A 20,318-nucleotide genomic window follows, 5' to 3' on the forward strand; every position below is an offset into this window, starting at 1 on the left:
GAACAGTCAGTAGAGCTAAGTCTCCGTTACCGCGCACTATGCAACTTTTAAACCGATTCCTGTATTCAAAGCCAGAGTGTGACGTGTTTTCGAGTGAAAGAAGACTATTTTTATCTGAATGTTTGAAGTTTTGCGAAAGAGATGGATGAATGAATATTTAATAATTAATATTTATATTAATTTTCTGAATTTTATATTTTTAAATTTTTGTAAGGTGTTGAATAGTGTTATTGGCTTGTACCGTTCTATTCAAATAAATAAATAAATAAATAAATAAATAAATAGTTTTTTAAAGTTCATACATTAAGTAATGAATGAGCCTCAAACCATAACTAAACAATTAAATCGTAACTTTAGTATTATTGTTGATTGCTTCATTACATTTTTCCGTGTGATGTGCTCGGTGACAATTAAGACCGATTAAAATGTTAGTAGCGCTCTCTAAACTGATCAACTTAAGTGAACTTAAGTGTGGGTGGGAGAGCCATGCTTCGGCACGAATGGGCCGGCTCGACCGGAGTAATACCACGGCCTCACAGAAAACCGACGTGAAACAACGCTTGCGTTGTGTTTCGTTGTGTGAGTGAGGTTACCGGAGGCCCAATTCCCCCCTTCCCAATCTTCCCCATCCCCATTCCCGAACAACAACCCTTAAATTCCTAACTCCCAAAAAGCCGGTAACGCACTTGTAAAGCCTCTGGTGTTTCAAGTGTCCATGGGCGGCGGCGATTGCTTACCATCAGGTAATACGTCTGCTCGATTACCGGCAAGTCCCATAAAAAAAAAAAAAAAAAAAATCATTGCGATCTCCAACCCGCTTGCCAAACGTAGAGATTATGACTAACTGTTAGTAAATAGGAACGCAACCATATAAGTATTTTGTGTCTGTGGCGCTGTCTACAGGTAATGTCATTGTCATGTTAACTTACTTTGTTTTGAAATAAACTTCCATTTAATAAAGTTAAATACGTTTTAATTAGTTACCACAACAACGATTCATATTCGTTTACTAACCTCCTTATTAGAGGAAGCCGTTTCGTGATAAATTGTCACGGTCTGTTGGTGATGTTTCTCAATTACATAGGATCCATTCACACAAAGAAATGTGTAAGTTTGACAATTTGTGTTCCAGGGTTGGGCCGGACTAGTAGTAATGGTAGAGAACAGACACACAGACAAGTGGATCCACGTGAAGTGCGACTGCCAGGAGAGTTACAACGTGGTGTCGACCCGGGGCGAACTGAAGACTATCGACTCCGTACCGCCACTGCATAGGTGAGGACCACTTATTTATGTACTTGTTTTTTTTATACTGGCAAGCAAACCACGGTCCACCTGATGGTAAGTAGTTACCGTAGCCTATAAACGCTCTGATCGTACGGTGCTGCGGACTACCTAGCGGGTTTACCGGGGCTCCGGGTCGAAAAGCAGGAGAAGGAACGGGGTGGTTTTTAGTCAGTAAGAGTCTGACACTCCCTCTCACCTTGCCCAAGGGCGGAGAAGTCATTGGATGATTTTCCCCCCTCAAGCCAAAAAAAGCCTATAAACGCTTGCAACACAACTTGTAAAACAAGGTCTTATATTTCGCTTACTCCAAAGCCTGCGATATACGTTAAGACTGATAGTAACCTACGTGTGAATCTTGTAACCCCTCTGGTGTTGTATGGATTCCCCATGACTGGTGCTGATCACTTACCACCAGGTGATATCTATTCGTTTGCTACGGGGTAAATTTCCGATAAAAATCATAAAAAAATTAATCGTGTTTAGTTACTCGTCCGAAACAGACAGTCTTAAATGTTTTGCAAGATGACATTTAGCTGCAAGGACTGGTGGGTCTCACAAATCGTCTATAATAGGCTACTTTCCTACTAGTCAAATGCAATACTTTTTTCGAAACGTCAAAAACGATATTTTCTATGAACTTTGTATGAAATAGTGCATTATGACGTCATAAGTTTTTGACGTCAAATAGCAGACTTATTTCTAGAAATTTAGCTAGAAAAAATCGAAAATTAAATAGTTCATCAAATTTATGAATGAGAGTGTGATTATTTTTTAATATTTTATTGTATTGAAAAGTTGTAATAATTTATTTTTGACCGAGGATATTACCCAATTAAAAATAACTATGCAATATCTCCTTTACAGACAAGTAATAATAGTGCTAACCCAGCTAGAAGGTAGCGGGGGCTTCAGTATAGCGCACCGGCTGACGCACCGCCTGGCGGCGGGGGCCCGGCTGCAGGACTGGGCCCCGCACAACGCGCACAGCGACGACGAGCCCCGACACCGGCCCCCGCTCGCGCGCAGACTCTACGGACTTCACGCACCCCGACTTATCACATAGACATTACTAGGAAGCAACAACTTTGTTACAGGTTTCTTCTTTTTTTTTTAATTGTCTTGTGTTGTGAGGGTTAAGTAGTTTTGGGATGGTTTTCAATAGGTCTATTTCAATATATTTTTAACATATTGAATGCCGTGGTGGTCACCGGTGACCGACGTTAGCGGAGGATTTGCCTTCAACAGTTTTCTATTGGCAGTCAAAGACTAAATGATAATTTTGCTAATAAATATTATCATTAGAACTTAAAATGGGATATTTACCATGTTTATTATGAAAACTTAATAAACATGGTAAATAAATATCCCGTTTTAAGTTCTAATGATATTACTAGTGACTATATCAGTTTAAAAGCTATAAATATTGTATGTAATGTCATATTTTGAGATGTATCAAATCATCTTTGCTTGTCTGTTAATTCATGTAATAGCTAACTTCAAAAATTTCTCATTCATTTATTAAAATTGTATTATTGTATGTATTGAAAAGTCGAATTAATTTATTTTTGACTGAGAAAACATCCGAAGTCACCCAATAGAGTGTTTGCTAGTCAATTCAAGTTAATGGATCAACTTATGACAGCTTTAGTGATTGGACGGGGACCTCAAGCTTCTCATTAGTACCATCTACTGAACATACCAACCCTCATTCTTATTTTAACCAACACTTGGTATGTTTGCACAAACATTGGTGTAAATAGAACTGTTATACTAAATTAAACCTTGCGGGTGTTAGGTATAAGGTTCACATTACATTAATGCCATCAATGTTTATGCAAATTAGCAAAGGTTGGTAGTCGTATTATTTGGAAAATCAATTTTTTGGTACAATTTTCTTGTATTCTTTTTTCATATAGGTTGTTATAATTCTAAGTTTAAACGTTTTAAATGACAAAAGTATGAAAAGATTTGATGCAGTGAGACGGTTACGATGTTGAAGCACAATTATAATCCTTATACTGTTAGACGTAAGGTTCAAACTGAATTAACGTTGTTGACAATGTTGAATATTGGAACATTTGTCTGTACCACATGTAATGAGTTTGGTGGGTGACACTACTTTTATTAAATATCATTAACATGTAGATTTATTTAGTAGATATTCGGTATAAAAAATCTTTATGGAACAGTGAGTAAAGTGCCCTAAGAAAAGGAGGATACTCCGACCTGACGAGGTGGCCGCGCCTGGCGGGATTTCTGCCCAACTGTCGTATGTTGTATTTAAATTATGTTTTGTAACAAAATAATTTGATATTAAAATCAACGACGTTTTCCGTTTAAAGAAAAGAAAAAGAAAAAATAAAAAGATTTTAATGTCGTAGGTACACCCGCCTTTGGGTTTTTTTACGATGTTGAAAATCATCCAATGTCTTCTCCCGCCTTGGGCGAGATGAGAGGGAGTGTCAGACTCTTACTGACTAAAAACCACTACTCCTGCTTTTCGAGGCAGAGCCCTTGTAGCCCGCTAGGCAGTCAGCAGCTCCAGATCAGCCCTAGTGGGCCGCATCTAATTGTTGTCTGATGGCCCGTCGAGGCGCGTGCAGAGCGTCTAGTTCTGGTCGGGCGGCGAGCTACCTTTACTCGCCATCCGCACACCAGCACTTACGGTGGCCAGACACCGTCGCTCCATCCCCGACGCTCGCAGTGTCACCCCCTTTGGTTTTTTTTTTTGAGGGGGAAAATCATCCAATGACTTCTCCCACCTTGGGCGAGGCGAGAGGGGGTGTCAGACTCTTACTGACTAAAAACCACCCCGTTCCTTCTCCTGCTTTTCGAGACGGAGCCCCGGTAAACCCGCTAGGTAGTCCGCAGCTCCGGATCAGGCATCAGCCCTACTTGGGGCCCACCCCCTTTGGGTTAGGCTTATAAAATATGAAAGTAGTTTTTTTATCATTACATGTGGTACATTAAAACGTTCACAGGTAACGCATAGGTTAGTTACTAGGCCTGTAACGCTAAACACGTAAACATAGATTAATATTTTTTCTACTACACTTAATGTACTCATAGATTACACTTCCGGCCGAGAATAAGTACTCATTATTTTTTATTCAGCCGGTATATTTCGCGTGGTACGGCGCACCGATAATTTTGACTTACAATGTAATGGTGAAAAATGTTAATTTCGCAAAAATAAAAAAATAATCCGATGATTTTTTTTCGGTATTTTTGTAATAACTATCGTGAGACATACTAAATTAATTAAAAATCATGGTGGTAAATTAATGGAGAAAAGTTCTGCTAGTTACTCATAATGAAGAGTCCACCTGTGACTCGAAACTAGTAGCTTTTCTGGTAAATTTTTTCAGTGTTCATGGATATTTTTTTTGCGAAATTAACATTTTTAACCGACTTGACAGTTAGGGGATATCACGTAGTTGTAAGGCGTTATCATTATTGTATAGATTCTTGTAATATATAACCGATGAACTTTTTTCTAAATTAGACCCCTTGTACGGACCAGCACATCAAGCTACACCTTCAATAGATTCTCGATCTTATAACAAGGGTATAAGGTCGATAATCTATTTGGCAAGATTGGTGTATTTTGATATGCCTGTGTCTATGTAGTTCTTGTATATAAGTAGCGTGACGTCACATTTTCTCGAATGCGAATCTCACAGCCCATAGATATTGCGATTTGCGACTGATTTTAGATTTGTACTACGTTTTACTTTTAATAATGGTTCATATTTTTTTAAATATAATAGTGATTCAACTCTTTGATATGAAGTGTGTTAATACAGTGCATTATAATTTAGATCATAGCTGTGTTATTCATGAAATAATTATAAACCTTTATAGCAGTGTCTAGTCTTTTTGATGAAGATCTGATTATGAGTTCTTGATTGGAACTTTGGATCTAGACAAGTAATGAATTAGCAGTAAATCACAGCGTGCCTCATTTTTGGCGATAAACCTTGGTAATAACTATAGTGAGAAATAACTAAAAATCACGGTACTCACGTATATTAATGGACAAAGGCTCTACTAGTTTTGAGTCACTATGACGTCATGATAATTAAGAGTCCCTCTGTGACTCGAAACTAGTGGAGCTTCTCTCTATTAATTTACGTGAGTAAACCGTGATTTTTAGTTAATAAATCTTGGTTCTTAAAGCTAAAGTGCTTCTATACGGACAATATTTTTCTGCAATAACATTAATAAGCAGATCAAGGCACTTTTCAAAGGTCAACATAGACACCCGAAACACGAGAGGCGTTACAAGAGCGTTGCCGACATTTTGGGGGTTAAGAATTTGAAAGGTTGTTGGGGAATCGGGGATTGGGAAGATTTGGGAGGGGGCAATTGGGCCTCCGATAACAATACGAACGTTGTTTTACGTCGGTTTTCTGTGAGGCCGTCGAACCGGCCCATTAGTGCCAAAGCATGGCTCTTGCATACTTACAGCAGTGTTGCAAAAAATATGGACTGTTTAGAAGAACCTTTAGAAATATAATAAAATCAATTCATAAAACGTTCTCTAGTTGCAATAGGTTTATGATTTCTTTATGACGACTACAGTTCGGCCATAAATTACGTGTGGTGTTTTTTTAATCTATCCCCCTCTCACCCCTCGTCCATCCTTCAATCTCACGTAATTTATGGACGTCCCCCTTACTATTTGACGGTTATAAGTTATACTTGAAGGCTTGTATATTTAACGTAGAAAAACTTTAGTGGATGCATATGAAATTTGTCTTTATTAGATTTATTAATTTAATTAGATTGTAATTAACTAAATTACGTTTAATTTTGCTGTGGGACGAACGATTGCATTCCATCGCAGTGATTTTTTAAATTAAATTTGTTTTTTTTTTTTGTTATAGGGGATCGCACTTAGTAAATTATACAATGTCGAAAATGTTTATGCTTCGATTTTCTTTAATATTTCTAAGCATATTGGTATTTGTTTTGTGGTCAATTGTCATGAAGTAAATTAATCAACAGCAAATGTAATATTGGTTTCACCAATCCTTTACTTTAGCGGAAAATTTTTGAAAAGTAAAAATTAATGACCCATTGAAGGTAAGAAATGTTCTAGAGTGCTATCCCCTAAATATATCGTATTCAAAAGTTATAAGACAAACATTTGACAAATATTTTTCACGGCAAACATTGGATCAAATCCACACGTTTTTGTTTCGTACACTGTGTGTCAGAAAAAAGGTAACTTTCGCTAAGCGTCCCTTACTGTGTAAAGTAGAAAAGAAATGCAATTTTTTACTTATAAAAAACATGAAGAAAATCGTGTACATATATATTATAAGTTATAATATAATATATAAATCGCTTAACTGAATAGTTGTAGGTTTAATCATATTAATATCTTAAAAAATGTGCTATTTTTTGCACTGAAATGTAATAAAAGACATTTTAGTTTTTTTTTTTATTTATAAATGCACTTAATTCCATGTAATACTCATTTTTTTTAATTATTGTTGATATTTTTATTATTTTTTTAATGTAAACACTCGTTGGTTGAGTCGCCTGCAGCTGTGGAGTCGGGGAAAATAGTATTATTGAGATTTTTCTCAGTAGTATGGAGTTTGAAATTATGTTACTCCATTTGTAACATAACTGGCGAAGTATATACTTTAAGTATATTACAATTCTCTCTGTTATGTTATGTTATTTAGAATTTAAATAACTAGTGATGCTGTATCTTGCCATTACTTTGCTTTACAATGATATTTTTTAAGTTTATTTTTTAATAGGAAATATAATTATGTATTATTTTTAATTAACTTTTGTTTAAAGGCCCGGTTCAGTGCTGCTGATTAGGTTACAATTAGTTATCATTCACACAGAAATGGTTTAATGCCTTTCATCTATACTAATATCGATTTATTATACTATATGTCGTGGTGGCCTGGTAGTTTTAGACACCCGCTTCTTAGCATGAGGTTGCGGGTTCTATACCTACCAACGGTAAGTACCAATGTGACTTTATCCGAGTTATATGTACTTTCTAACATTATTTAGACACCACTGACAAACGGTGAAGGAAAACATCGTGAGGAAACCTAGGCTTATAATTTCTAATAATGAGTTTGAAATCGCCAAACCGCATTGAGTAAGCGCGGTGATTAATGCTCAAACCTTCTCCTAGTGAGTAGAGGCCTTTGGTCAGCAGTGGCCACTTATAGGCTGATGATGTGATGTGAAATTAATAAGAACTTAATCATTAGTACAGGAACTGGGTATTAAGTGGCCTATAATACAATGTCGTGCAATAAAAATGATACAAACGTGGACTCACCGGTATTTTAAACATAGTGACGATATTTTTACACTTTGTGGCACAAATAAATGCACATACATACCCGTGGGTGCTGTTTGTAGTTAGTAGTTGACTAAATAATCGGTAAATTCGGTTTTTTTTCAATATTTGAAGCTTACCTCTAGTGCCATTATCATTTGTCTAGTTTTTTGATAATTGGGTCCGATTTGATATTATAAAGTATTCCTAACACCACATATTTTAAAATAATAATTATATTCATTATTTTTTTGTCTGTTCGCGTGAAACTCTAAAACTACTGAACAGATTTTCATGTAATTTTCATAACTCAGTAGTATGATTGTTTAGAAAGGTCTTATTGTTTAATTTTATTTTTTAATACGTGAAGTTTATGTGTCACGTGGGAAATCGATAAATTATTGATAAATACATACAAAATAATAAGTCAAAACATATACAATTTTAAGGCGGCAATATTAGTATAAGATGCTAATTATAACAATCAACTTCTAACTAAAAACAATCACGCTATTATATAAAGTAGTATAAGTAGTTAGGTTACGGATTGCATAGTGTTTTGATAAATATTAATAATTATTAATAATACCGTGCGTCACAGTTTCTATAGATTCACGGCTGTATATTTTTACACTTGTGCATCGTAAATAATAATACATAATAATTGTAATAATACATATTTATATGACAAACACTAGCAACGCCATCTAGCGGTGTGATGTGGCAACTTTGTGGAGATCAAAGCAAATTGTATTATACTGTATGGTTATAAAGTTCAATTTTGCAATACGCAGATACAGACTACTTGCTTTTCCGTGGTGTTCGAATCATTATTGATTGTTAAGTAAAAATGTGTTCTATAAACACGAAGTTAAAGATCATAATTCAATACATGGACATATTTAAATTAGCTTCACGTTCTTTGCTATTAAAATTTCAACTTTAAGACCCTAAAGTTAAAGTACAATTTGCCTTGAATATGTGACATCATATCGTTATATGCGTTGTAACAAAAGCTCATAATATAACTGATAGTTGTAAAGTTAATCATCTTCCATAGGTTTCGTATAACAATTTTGTATAACAATTTAAAGGAAATTTTTAGTTTTTGTTTAATAATCTTTGTATATTAGTGCCATAATCGTATTACAAGGGACATTTTTATTCATATATATTAAAATATAGTATGTTTTTGGTAAATAATGCCGTTTTTGAAGTAAAGATAGATGATGTATCTACTTCAGGGTGCTTTTCCACCAAAGATGTGCTATGCTACATTGCTGTGGATGCGTTTGGCTTCCACCAATCATATTCATTGGTACACATAGCACTAGTAGAAACGGACTAAGTTCAGCTATGTTTTTTATATGGAAAGATGCGTGCTATGGATGGCTTTCCTACTATCGAAACATCGCATACTCAAGCTGCGCATCTCACAAAACTACATAGTTTAGTATCAGTGGAAACAGTCACCTAGTTTCACAGCTTAGCTATTATATCTTCATAGCATAGCTATGTAGCACATCTCTGCTGGAAAAAACACCCTTATGCAGTGATAAAAAAAATACACAATCTAAAATAATACATATTTTATAGTAGTTCTTTAAAATAAAAAAAATACACCAGTAAAACGGTGTTTAAATCAACTTTGCAATCGAGCTAATGACTAACAATCCTATTAATTTTGTTTAAAAATTAATTATTTACTACAAGTAATTGAAATGATATGTATATGAATAAAAATGTCTCCAAACCTAAAACAAGTGAGAAAATTAGACTTAATTTTTGTCTTAATTACCGAACAGAAGTAAAGACAGTGTCCTTAGTACGAGTTTTCTATACGTTTAAAGTAATCGAAACGAGACCGGCGCGAATTAATCGACCAATCAGAGGCCTTAGTATGAGTTCGTTTTACGTTTTACGCTCTGATTGGTTGGTTCATTCACACCGGCCAATCAGCGCCGCACGCACTCTCGTTTCAGTTACTTTATATGTAAACTCGTACTGAGGTTACAGATTTGTAAACGTGTGCTATTTATTTATATTATATTTTTCTCTTTGTAAAATACAAACACAAAGATTTTGTTACACCATTTACAACGGCTGAACAGATTTACATGAAATTGGAATAACTGAATGAAATTGGACAAGTTCTCGAGATTAATGCATGATGTAAGTATAATTTGTCCGTACGTTTTGTATTTTTGTTACATCATGAATGTTTTGGGTATGATTCTCGTTTCTAACAATGTTAGGTACTGTCTCGAAATATGCTAGACTAGTTGTTCCCCGCGTATAAAAATGACTTCGGGCAGAATTTGGGTTTTTGAATTAATGTCCGTCTGGTAGATTATTTTAAAGCATACACACGTTTTGTTTTCTTATACGAAAAAAAAAATACGTGTCTAATATTTTTTCATTACCTGACGGACTAAACAGATTTTTTTAATGTTCATACCCCATCATCATCCCTATGTTATTTACTGTCTCGAAATTCACAATAGTATTATGTAATCGGGAATCGTACCCATTATCTCTTACTCTCACCTTATTACCAAAAATCATTATGACATTTTAAGCTGGAAATCTCGACAGAAAACGGTCACTAAGTAAGACATTTCTTTAATGGATTTTTTACTTTAACATAAAAAGGATTAGGTTCAAAATATATTAAAGAAATTCACATACTACCGACCTTTTTTTAACCCGTCGATTTTCAACTTTATTCAGAGAAGGATAAGGTTGAAAATGTATTAAAGATTCACGATTCTTACCCCCCTTTTAATATTATGTTTAATTCTCAAGGTGTGACGATCAGATTACAGTTGTATGTAAGATTTTGATAAAACAATTTTTATTTGTAACTATACTTGTTTTTATTAGCATAAAGACGCTTATTTTTCATATTAGACTTATGTGGATGCATGTTACAACTATTTATAATAAGGTTAAGTAAATAAAATTATTTAAATTTGATTTGTTTTGTTTTATTATTAAACTATAACCTTACTATTCGAAGGTGTTCATTAGTTGTCACATCAAAATTAAATAGGTCATAGATTACCTTCCTACTAACAAACTTATTTTTTACGGGGACAATATCATCCAATGACTTCTCCCGTCTTGGGCGTCTGACTCTTACTGACTAAAAACCACCCCGTTCCAACTCCTGTGTTTGCAGCTCCGGATCAGGTATCAGCCCTACTGGGCCCCATAATATATGATGGCTTGATGAATCTTTGAGTCGCGCGCGGGCGAGGTGTTTCTGTTTCAAGTAGGGCGGCGAGCCATCCACGTCTTAAAACTTAGTTGAAAAATGGGTATATGATGTGTACTCGTAATATATTTGTATGCGATCTCGCGCTGTTGATACGCAACGTTTCCCGGGTTCGATTCCCGACAAGGAACCAGTACCATGATCAAGTGATTGTGATCAACTAGGCGTGCTTCTTGGTATTGGTGCAATATTTGGGTATTTATAAATACATAAATGAAATTGAGTAAAATCCTAGTGTCCTCTTTGATGAAGTCGGTCAAAAAAGGTTTCATTTAGTCTAGATATACCGACATTTATGTCCTTCCTAGACAAAGGAACGGCTCATTTAACTAAATGTACCTAAGTACACTAACTATCCTAAGTAAAATATCTATGTAGGTACTATACACGATTACATATAGAACTATAAAAAACCATTTTATCATGGTCTCGTTTTGTATGAACTTTCCACACTTTTGAGGGTCAGGTTATACTGGTTCTTCATAGCTTAGTCATATACTCGGTAAGAATGTGGTATAAGCATGCGACGATGGTTGGTTGACGGAAGTGGGGACACGGAGTGAGCCATCAAAGGATCATTTCCGGGGCTCTTTTTCGTTTTACTCTTGGTAACATGGATCTAGAGAAAATTGTTGGGTCTTTACCTACTTTGAGATTAGTAACTAAGGTAGTTTTTATAGATATTTTAACACGAAGTGAATAGAACTTACATTATGAAAGGTGACTGCCTCGTTGGTCGAGTGGTCGCAAGTGCGACTGCCGGAAAAGGGGTATCGGGTTCGATTGGTGGGCTTTTTTCGGATTTTTCGAAAATTTCTCAGTAGTAGCACGGAGTCTGGAATTGTGCATATACTGGATATGGCAATAGGTTCAATCCTATTACATGGGACTTATAACACAATTAGTGAAAAGTGGGTATAGATTGTATAGGGGCATTACGTGCCGTAATGTGCACCTCTGCATACCCCTTCGGGGATAAAAAGCGTAACGTTGTATTATAATATATGAAAGGTAATGGAAGGCAGCACCCACTTTTTACCTGCAATAGTGTTTAAATACCTCGTTGTAGCGTTTATTTCCTCTCAGGATCCCTAATTGGCTACTTTCCTACTAGTCAAATTCAATACTTTTTTCGAAACGTCAAAAACGATATTTTCTATGAACTTTGTATGAAATAGTGCATTATGACGTCATAAGTTTTTGACGTCAAATAGCAGACTTATTTCTAGAAATTTAGCTAGAAAAAATCGAAAATTAAATAGTTCATCAAATTTATGAATGAGAGTGTGATTATTTTTTAATATTTTATTGTATTGAAAAGTTGTAATAATTTATTTTTGACCGAGGATAGTACCCAATTGTTAAAGCAAATTATAAAAAGAACTATATAACATTAGGAAAAGCAATAACGAATTTTAATTTGGAGCGCACATAAATAATAGTACCTACTTTCTTTCTTTAATCCTCCGAGCCACTTCCAGCATTAGATACACAGATCCTGACCTTCCTCCGTCTAACGGCGGCGGCCTCATTACGGAGGCACAAAGATTTCATTTCACTTAGGAAATTGTAAGTTTTTCTAGTGCAAGCTCTTTCATGACGTTACGTAGGTATCTACGTACTCAAGGATTTTTAGGTGTACTTATATAGATTATAAAATATTATGCGTGTTTGTTTGTGAAGGCAGTTTCTTATCTATTGAGTTACCACTTCGAACATTGTGCAGTTTTTTTTTAATGGAACGTCACGCCTTCTGTCGCCGAAGGGGTAGGCAGAGGTGCTCATAACGGCACGTAATGTCGTTATGCAATGTACAATCATTTTTCACAATTTGTGTTATAAGTCCTATGTAATAGGGGATAGCCTATTGCCATATACTAGGCACAGTTTCAGACTCCGTGATACTACTGAGAAATTATTGAAAAATCAAAAACAGTGCAGGAATACTTTGTTCGACACGGGAATCGAACTCGAGACCTTGTCCGGCAGTCGCACTTGCGATCACTCGATCAAGGAGGCAGTCCAGTTTTTTTTTTGAGGGGAAAAAACATCTAATTACCTACTTATCCCCCCTTGGGCGAGGCGAGAGGGAGTGTCAGACTCTAGACTAAAAACCACCCCGATCCTACTCCTGCTTTTTGAGCCTGTGAATAGAATACCTTAGAATATTTTCTTGATGTAAAAATATTCTAACATGCGTACGTCGACCTTTAGATAAAGTACCAACCACTTAACATTTCCACTACGGTACACGTTTACACATACTAAAACTAAATCAATTTATTATACATCTCAAATAATTCACAACACATTTCAGTTGTCAGCTATCTTTAAGGTGAAAGCATATTTAACAAGCACGGCTCCGGCTCTGCACCGGCACGGCTTGTGCCTACCGCTAGCAGTCAGCGTGCTTACGGTGTGTCGCCCGCGAGGTGCAAGCTTGCAGTACCTAAGTATTATTTTCTGTACAAAAGCAAAAACTGTAAAGGTATAAGGATTATCTTTGATGCAGTCGTTTAAGAATCGTTCAACCTATGGATTAGGTGCATTTAAGGTTCGCTTTCCAATGGCGAAATTACCCTCTCGTATGTATATAAGACAACAATAGAAAACACATTGTGTCTCGCGTAGATCTGCGTTCCGAGGGGTTAATTAATATCCGATCCATATTTCATCCAAACCAACACAGTAGTTTTTGCAAATTGCCCATTAAAATACATCTCAGACAAACAGACAGATAGATATATAGATATGATTGTATGTGTATATGTTTGTCACGTGTTACGATCCCAAGCGACCAAGTTTTCATTCAGTCTGTTGAACGTAATAAATCTGATATATGAAAGTGGTTCTTTGATTTGTCTGAGAATTATAAAAGAGTGTTTTACGTACCTAGCTATTTCTGGGATTTTATTCGATTTGAGATACGTGTCTGACTGACTGTATTATTTTAATATCATCAAGTCTAGGCGTGAAGTTTCTAGGTACCGAGATGCATAAAATAAATCATTACTTATGTTTTAAACAAAACTATTATGTTGGTAACAGTAAAAGATAATTTCTTCTTCTTATCTAATAATTCTTACAGAAATAGGACAAGTAGACACACTGTATGGCATCCCTCTTAAAAGGAACTTTTTGGACCGATCATTAACTTACATTCACACAAAAATAATAAAATAAAATAAAATAAAACTGTAACGGTAGTTTGAACATTGAGACAAAAATGTATTCAACAAACTAACTCGTATGGTAAAAATAAAAACAAACGTACCCACAATTTATCTTACAAAAATACTCCTACACTCATTCAAAACAAGTTCACACTGTAATTAAAATCCATATAACATAGCTTTGATTAAGTAATAAAAAATTTAGTTATTATTGCAATGAAGTGATCAATATATGTAACATCTTAAAGTGTTTATTCCCGACTACATATTAACTAGTGTCTACCAGCTTTAATAATAAATATACCAACGTAACAGTACAATCACGAAGATACCACATCTCTTTTGATCAATATTCTTCCTTACCATTTTTTTCGTATTTTTGCTGTATATGTTTTATTTTTGAGTAGTGTAATTGGTGTTTTTACTGTAATAATTATGTTTGTTTACACTTCCCTGTTGTTCTTCGTGTTATTTTGTCTGAGAGGGCTCAGGTACAATGCTGATTCTGTCGTAGACGGCACTGAACTCCTTATGTCTTTTTTGGTAAGTACAATGTTTATTTGTTTTATGCATTAACACATTTGGATATGATTATAAGTTCTTTTTTAACGGTTAAAGTAGGGAGTTATAGTATTTTCTGGGTGTTTCTTCAAAACAACTTTAACTTTTATTTAACAAATCATTATTCTCTCAATTTTTTAAGCATCGTGGTCGTGGTAGCTTATTATCATCCATATTTTTATTGGATTGGTTGAGAGCAGTCCGTGACACTGCTCTCAATTTATTGAAACCAAATTTGGTGTTTCAGTCGATAGAATTCATAACTTTTATCATTAGAACTTTAGACGGGATATTTACCATGTTTATTTACTTATGTTTATGAGTTTTCGATACTTCGACACAAAAACATGTTAAATATCTTGTCTCAAGTTTTAATGATAATGCTTAAAAAAACATGTTAAATATCTTGTCTCAAGTTTTAATGATAATGTTAGTGACCATGTCAATTTAAAAGCTTACATAACTTTTGGTCAAGGATAATGACACCTCTGCCTACCCCTTCGGGGATAAAAGGCGTGACGTCTTCTGACTGATGATGAATATAATAATTGCAGGTTCATCGACATGGTGAGAGAACTCCGGTACAATCATCTCTGACACTCAGCAATCATGTCGATGAGCTTAGAAAGGCCTCCGCCAAATATGGATTTGGACAGCTAACTAACGTAAGTTAAAATACATAGATTTGCAACCAAATCGCTGTTGCCTGAACAAAGCAATTTTTGTGTTGTTAGCTGAACGACTTTTATAATCGTAGAAGTTATATGGAAGATGGGGCTCAGTAGGGCTGATGTCTGACCGTGGCTGGGGCTCCGGAGTAGGTCTATTAAGAGGACCCGGTGCCCCTTACAGGTGTTGAGGGTGGCCACCGGGGTGGTTTTAGTGAGGTTAAATCCCACACTCCCTAAATTCTTATATCCCCAAAAAGCTAGGCGGCTTTTAAAGGTTTCCCCCCGTCATAAAAAAAAGGGCTGATGCCTGAACCGGAGCTGCGGACTACCTAGCGGGTTTACCGGCGCTCCGACTCGAAAAGCAAGAGTAGGATTGGGTGGATTTTAGTCAGTAAAAGTCTGACATTCCCTCTCGCCTCGCCTAAAGCAGAGAAGTCATTGGATTTACAACCACTTAAAAAACCCAATCGAGGGTGTACCTACGACATTAAAATCTTTTTTACAACCCCATATTAGGTCCATGCATGATTATATGGACCTAGACGTTAGCCAATTTATAAAATGAACTGGACTGTGTGTAAAGTCATTTATTTATTCATTTATCTTTAACACGTAGCTTAACTATACCACAAAAAATCCTTATTCCAGCTTGGCAAACGCCGTTCCTACCAGCTGGGCCAGTTCATCAGACGTCGCTACGACAAGCTCCTGTCCCCGACCTTCAACAGATCAGAGATCTACGTCCGCTCCACTGACTTCATCAGGGCCAAGATGACAGTACTGACTGCGCTGGCTGCTGTGTACCCTGCTACTGCAGACAACTGGAGCACTGACATCAACTGGACACCAGTTCCTTACACCACCGTGCCTGCTAAATATGACTTTGTGAGTTTAAATGAGCATTCTGGTTTGTTTGTTTATTGATGCGCCACTAAGATAGATCTTCAGCTCTCTTCAAACCAGCCACCAACCTTGCAGATTGACATGACCCATAAACACAGTCATGCCACCTAGCAGCACTCTAGACTAAGTTTGTCGGCTGCAAAGACTGATAGATTTTGTTCTTAAATTAATTTTTTTAGGTCATTTAGAAGCACTAGGCTTCTAAATTTCTTTGATACTGGGCATAAAATCGTGTCATGTAGCTACGCATAATAACTTTAAAAGATACTTTTCTTTTGCAGAACCTGGCAATAATAAACTGCCCGAAGTTCAAAGAGTCCTTCTTTAGATCTAAGATAACATCAACAGTTCCCGAGTTGGACCTTTACGCAGACACATTGGCACATTGGTCCCATATAGTGGGCAACAACATCTCATCGCAACCCCTGATTATACCATACGCTCTATACGACCTGTATGCTTGTCAGGTAATTGTAATGTTATTAATTACATTATAGAAGAAGACAGCCTGTGGAGGCCAAATGGAAGTCACTCCATGATAACTATCAAAATTCTTTCGACTCTGCCTAAGCATTAGTACTAATTTTGGAATTATTTCCAATCTTCCCAATCCCCGATTCCCCAACAACCCTTAAAATCCTAACCCCCAAAAGGCCGGCAAAACACCTGCAACGCCTCTGGTGTTTCTGGTGTCCATGGGCGACGGTGATTGCTTACCATTAGGTGATCCGTCTGCTCGTTTGCCGGCTCATACCTTAACAAAATACTATTATTAGTATCAAATTACCTATTGATGAAATAAATGAGACTTAAACAAAAAAAGAAAGATCCTGTAATACATTGCTAGTCAATCTAGACTAGCTAAACAACCGATAAATTGGTAAAAATTTTCAACACACGGTAGCCATGATTGATTCTATGATACAACTAGCTTCTGCCAGCAGTTTCGGCTGCGTTCCCGTGGGATAAAAGTATCCTATCATCCAAGTCAGCTCATTCCCTGTCTTTATACCAAAGGAGGATGCCAGAGTTTCTATGATATCTGGTCCCACTTGAAATAGCTATGTATTTGGATAGGTAATTTTGAGCTGAATAAAAGTTACTATGGCGCCAAGTTCCAAATCTTAGTCCGTTTACCTGAGTAAGATAGTCATCGGATGATTTTCCACCCTTAAAAAAAGTGTGATTGTTATCTGGTTTAAGTCCTGCATTATACTTATACAAATTGTTCTTTCTTTTTCACAGATTAGTTTGGGAGTTCCCTTAGAAGACGAAATCGCAGAAATTTACCCTGAGATAGAACAGATAGCCGCCATAGCTATTAAAGCTATGTTCTACACGGATTCAATGAGAGCGCTGTCTGCTGGTAAGAAAACCTAGTAGCCCGATCATTGCTCAAATGCTCGTGCACATTACTAAATAGACGTCTCTAAATTTCTAACTTTCTAATCATCGAACCTGATATTCTCTACAAGTTTGCTTTATGTTGAGCGAAAACGAAACGAGAGCACGTTTGGCGTTTTGATTGGCCAGTTCGAATGAATCAACCAATCAAAGCGCCGAACACACCCTAGTTTCGTTTTCCTTTAACCTAAAGCAAACTCGTACTAAGGATATTGAACAAGTGCTTCACCGTGATTGACAAGTAAAGTTTATCCTGAGATAGAACAGACTGCCGTGTTGGTCTGCCTCGATTGGTCGCAAGTGAGACTACCGGGCAAGGGGCGATTTCCGGGTCGGGCACACTATTGCTGGGTTTCTCTTTGGTTTTTCGGTATGGTGAAAGGTGGGTGTTCATTGTATAGTGGCATTACATGTCTTAACTGCACCTACCCTTTCAGAGGTAAAAGTGTGACGACACTTTTTTGTTAACTTTAATATCATTAAACCTGATGCTTTTTACCAGGTGTACTCCTGAACGAGTTCTTCACAGTGGCTGACAAAGTTATTGCTGGAGTGGACGTGCAGAAAGTCCACATATACTCCGCTCATGATGTGAACGTGTTTGCCTTGGAGGCGGCTACTAAGGTGGCCAACCCTCAAGGGGTACCCAAATACGCGTCAGCATACGCTTTGGAGTTGAGGAAAGTGGTGGATACTGGAGAATATGTGGTCGTGGTAAGAATATCTTAATTACGGTTTACTATATAGGTATTCTGACTGCACGGTTGGTGCGGTGGCTGGGCAACTGGCTGCCGCGCAACGGGTAGCGGGTTCGATTCCCGCACGGAGCAACTCTTTGTGTGATCCACAAATTGTTGTTTCGGGTCTGGGTGTCATGTGTATGTGAACTTGTATGTTTGTAAGCGCACCCACGACACAGGAGAAAATCCTAGTGTGGGGCAACGTTTTTTAAAAAAAAAAAAAAAAATCATATAGGCCGGTTGGAAGCGACCTGCATCCAGTGGCTCCCTGGAATTCATTGGGGCATGCATATGTTCAGCAGTGGACGTCTTATAGCTGATATGATGATGATGATAGTCTATGAGTTTGTGCACATAATATCCCTCCTTCTCACGTCGAGTTCCTCTAAAGATCGTGGTCTTCAATGTGATAACGATATGGACATATTTTCATCTGTTCTTATCGTTGGTTGTCTTGATGCAACTCATACAATTATAGTTTGCTTTTTAAACTTAGATCATACCTATGTTAGCTTTGAGCGGCATCTCTTGACATTTTATAAGACTGCGCGGTTGGTGCGGTGACTGGGTAACTGCCGCGCAACGTGTAGCGGGTTCGATTCCCGTACGAAGTTCTTTGTGTGATCCACGAATTGTGGTTTTTTTAGTCTGGGTATAATGTATATGTGAACTTGTATGTTTGTAAACGAAAACGCGACACAGTAGTAAGTCCTATATTAGGGCAAGGTTTAAAAAATATATCGTAATTTTATTGAGTGCTACTTCCAATTAATTGTGAAAGAAACCACTGCCTTCATGACTGCATCATCTCTTACAGCCGGTATACCTGAACACGCCTAAAGAAGAAGTGATCACCTACCTGGAGATCGAAGATTGCGGCCAGCTCTGTGCCTACGACAGCTTCCGAAGCACCACTTCTAGATACAATTTGAAGGAGAGTGAATGGAGAGCTGAATGTGGCTTCTCCGATGACTTGGATGTTGATTCTTTTGCAATTGACTAAAGTACAGTCTCCACTAGGCAACAATAAGGATGATATATTTTTTTAATGTCCGTCTTATAATTTAGAACATTAGATACGTATTTTCCTAATTAAGAACTTTCGACGATACCTTGATTGGTTTGAAATATTGTGTGACGTCACGATTTTATATTGAGCAGTGACATAATAAATCCGACACTAAACTGAAATAAATGTAAGTATTTCTCTACATGAAGAAATAAAAATGTATCTAACCGCCGTATTCAGAGTCACTTAATGACTACTTAACCCAGTCCTTAGCAATTGTTTTCCGAACAAAATTGTCACTAACTACCACACTCAGAGACATTTAATGATTACTTAAACTATTCCTTAGTAACAATTTTGTATCGAAAACAATTGCTTAGGATTAGTTTAAGTAACCATTAAATGACTGAGTACGACGGTAAAGAATAGTTAAGGTCATCATTACATGTCTTTGAGTATGGCAGTAATATGTTCTTCTTTATTTAACTGACGGACTAAATAGGTTTTTAATTTACATATCTAACTACATAATTGACGGGCAACACGTGACATTCAACATGTTCAGGAATGTTGCATAGCATCGCGCGACGTTGCCTTCGAGCGCGCAACATAACGCAGCATGTTGCTTGTTGCGGTACAACATTTGTATAAGCATCATCGGAGGCCCAATACCCCCTTCCCAATCTTCTCAATCCCAAATTCTCCAACAATCCTTAAATTCCTAACCCCCAAAAGGCCGGCTACGCACTTGTAACGCCTCTGGTGTTTCAAGTGTCTATGGGCGGCGGCGATTGCTTACCATCAGGTGATACGTCTGCTCGTTTACGGCATGTTCCATAAAAAAAATGTTGCCTAGTGGACGCAGGACTTTTATTTTAATGAAATGATTTAATGAATTCTGTAATGAGACTGAAATAAAATTGACGATATTTTAATATTTTTTTTTTGTGCTTGATTGCCCATAATTATTA

At 36.7% G+C, this 20,318-nt stretch overlaps 2 protein-coding genes and 2 long non-coding RNA genes across 6 annotated transcripts in view; 3 read left to right on the plus strand and 1 right to left on the minus strand.

Moving 5' to 3' along the window:
• Nucleotides 1-10,585, plus strand: part of LOC126911048 (uncharacterized) — a 67,279-nt gene extending 56,694 nt beyond the window's left edge. Inside the window, exon 2 of the long non-coding RNA XR_007705605.1 lies at nt 4,148-10,585. This is a non-coding gene — a long non-coding RNA (uncharacterized LOC126911048). The remainder of the gene's footprint in view (nt 1-4,147) is intronic.
• Nucleotides 1-10,585, plus strand: part of LOC118270967 (calpain-D) — a 29,875-nt gene extending 19,290 nt beyond the window's left edge. For both annotated transcript variants that reach the window (XM_035586817.2, XM_035586818.2), the window contains exons 20-21: nt 1,133-1,275; nt 2,152-10,585. In XM_035586817.2, the coding sequence (XP_035442710.2) occupies nt 1,133-1,275; nt 2,152-2,350 (342 nt within the window). In that variant the 3' untranslated portion in view covers nt 2,351-10,585. The remainder of the gene's footprint in view (nt 1-1,132; nt 1,276-2,151) is intronic.
• LOC126911047 (uncharacterized) overlaps nt 1-20,318 on the minus strand; it is a 436,837-nt gene that overhangs the window by 390,149 nt on the left and 26,370 nt on the right. The gene's annotated exons all lie outside the window — the stretch shown is intronic.
• LOC118271147 (prostatic acid phosphatase-like) lies at nt 14,177-20,282 on the plus strand. The gene is made up of 7 exons (XM_035587093.2): nt 14,177-14,602; nt 15,175-15,285; nt 15,940-16,176; nt 16,476-16,661; nt 17,440-17,560; nt 18,101-18,312; nt 19,156-20,282. Exons 1-7 carry the CDS (start codon nt 14,495-14,497, stop codon nt 19,339-19,341), a joined length of 1,161 nt encoding a protein of 386 aa, XP_035442986.2. The 5' UTR covers nt 14,177-14,494; the 3' UTR covers nt 19,342-20,282.

Source organism: Spodoptera frugiperda, chromosome 9 (genome assembly GCF_023101765.2).
Source record: "Spodoptera frugiperda isolate SF20-4 chromosome 9, AGI-APGP_CSIRO_Sfru_2.0, whole genome shotgun sequence".
NCBI lineage: Eukaryota > Metazoa > Arthropoda > Insecta > Lepidoptera > Noctuidae > Spodoptera > Spodoptera frugiperda.

Coding starts and splice junctions, on each gene's coding strand:
- LOC118271147 (XM_035587093.2), top strand. CDS start 14,495: ATGTTTGTTTACACTTCCCTGTTGTTCTTCGTGTTATTTTGTCTGAGA. Junction 14,603..15,174: donor AACTCCTTATGTCTTTTTTG/GTAAGTACAATG, acceptor TAATAATTGCAG/GTTCATCGACATGGTGAGAG. Junction 16,662..17,439: donor ACGACCTGTATGCTTGTCAG/GTAATTGTAATG, acceptor TCTTTTTCACAG/ATTAGTTTGGGAGTTCCCTT.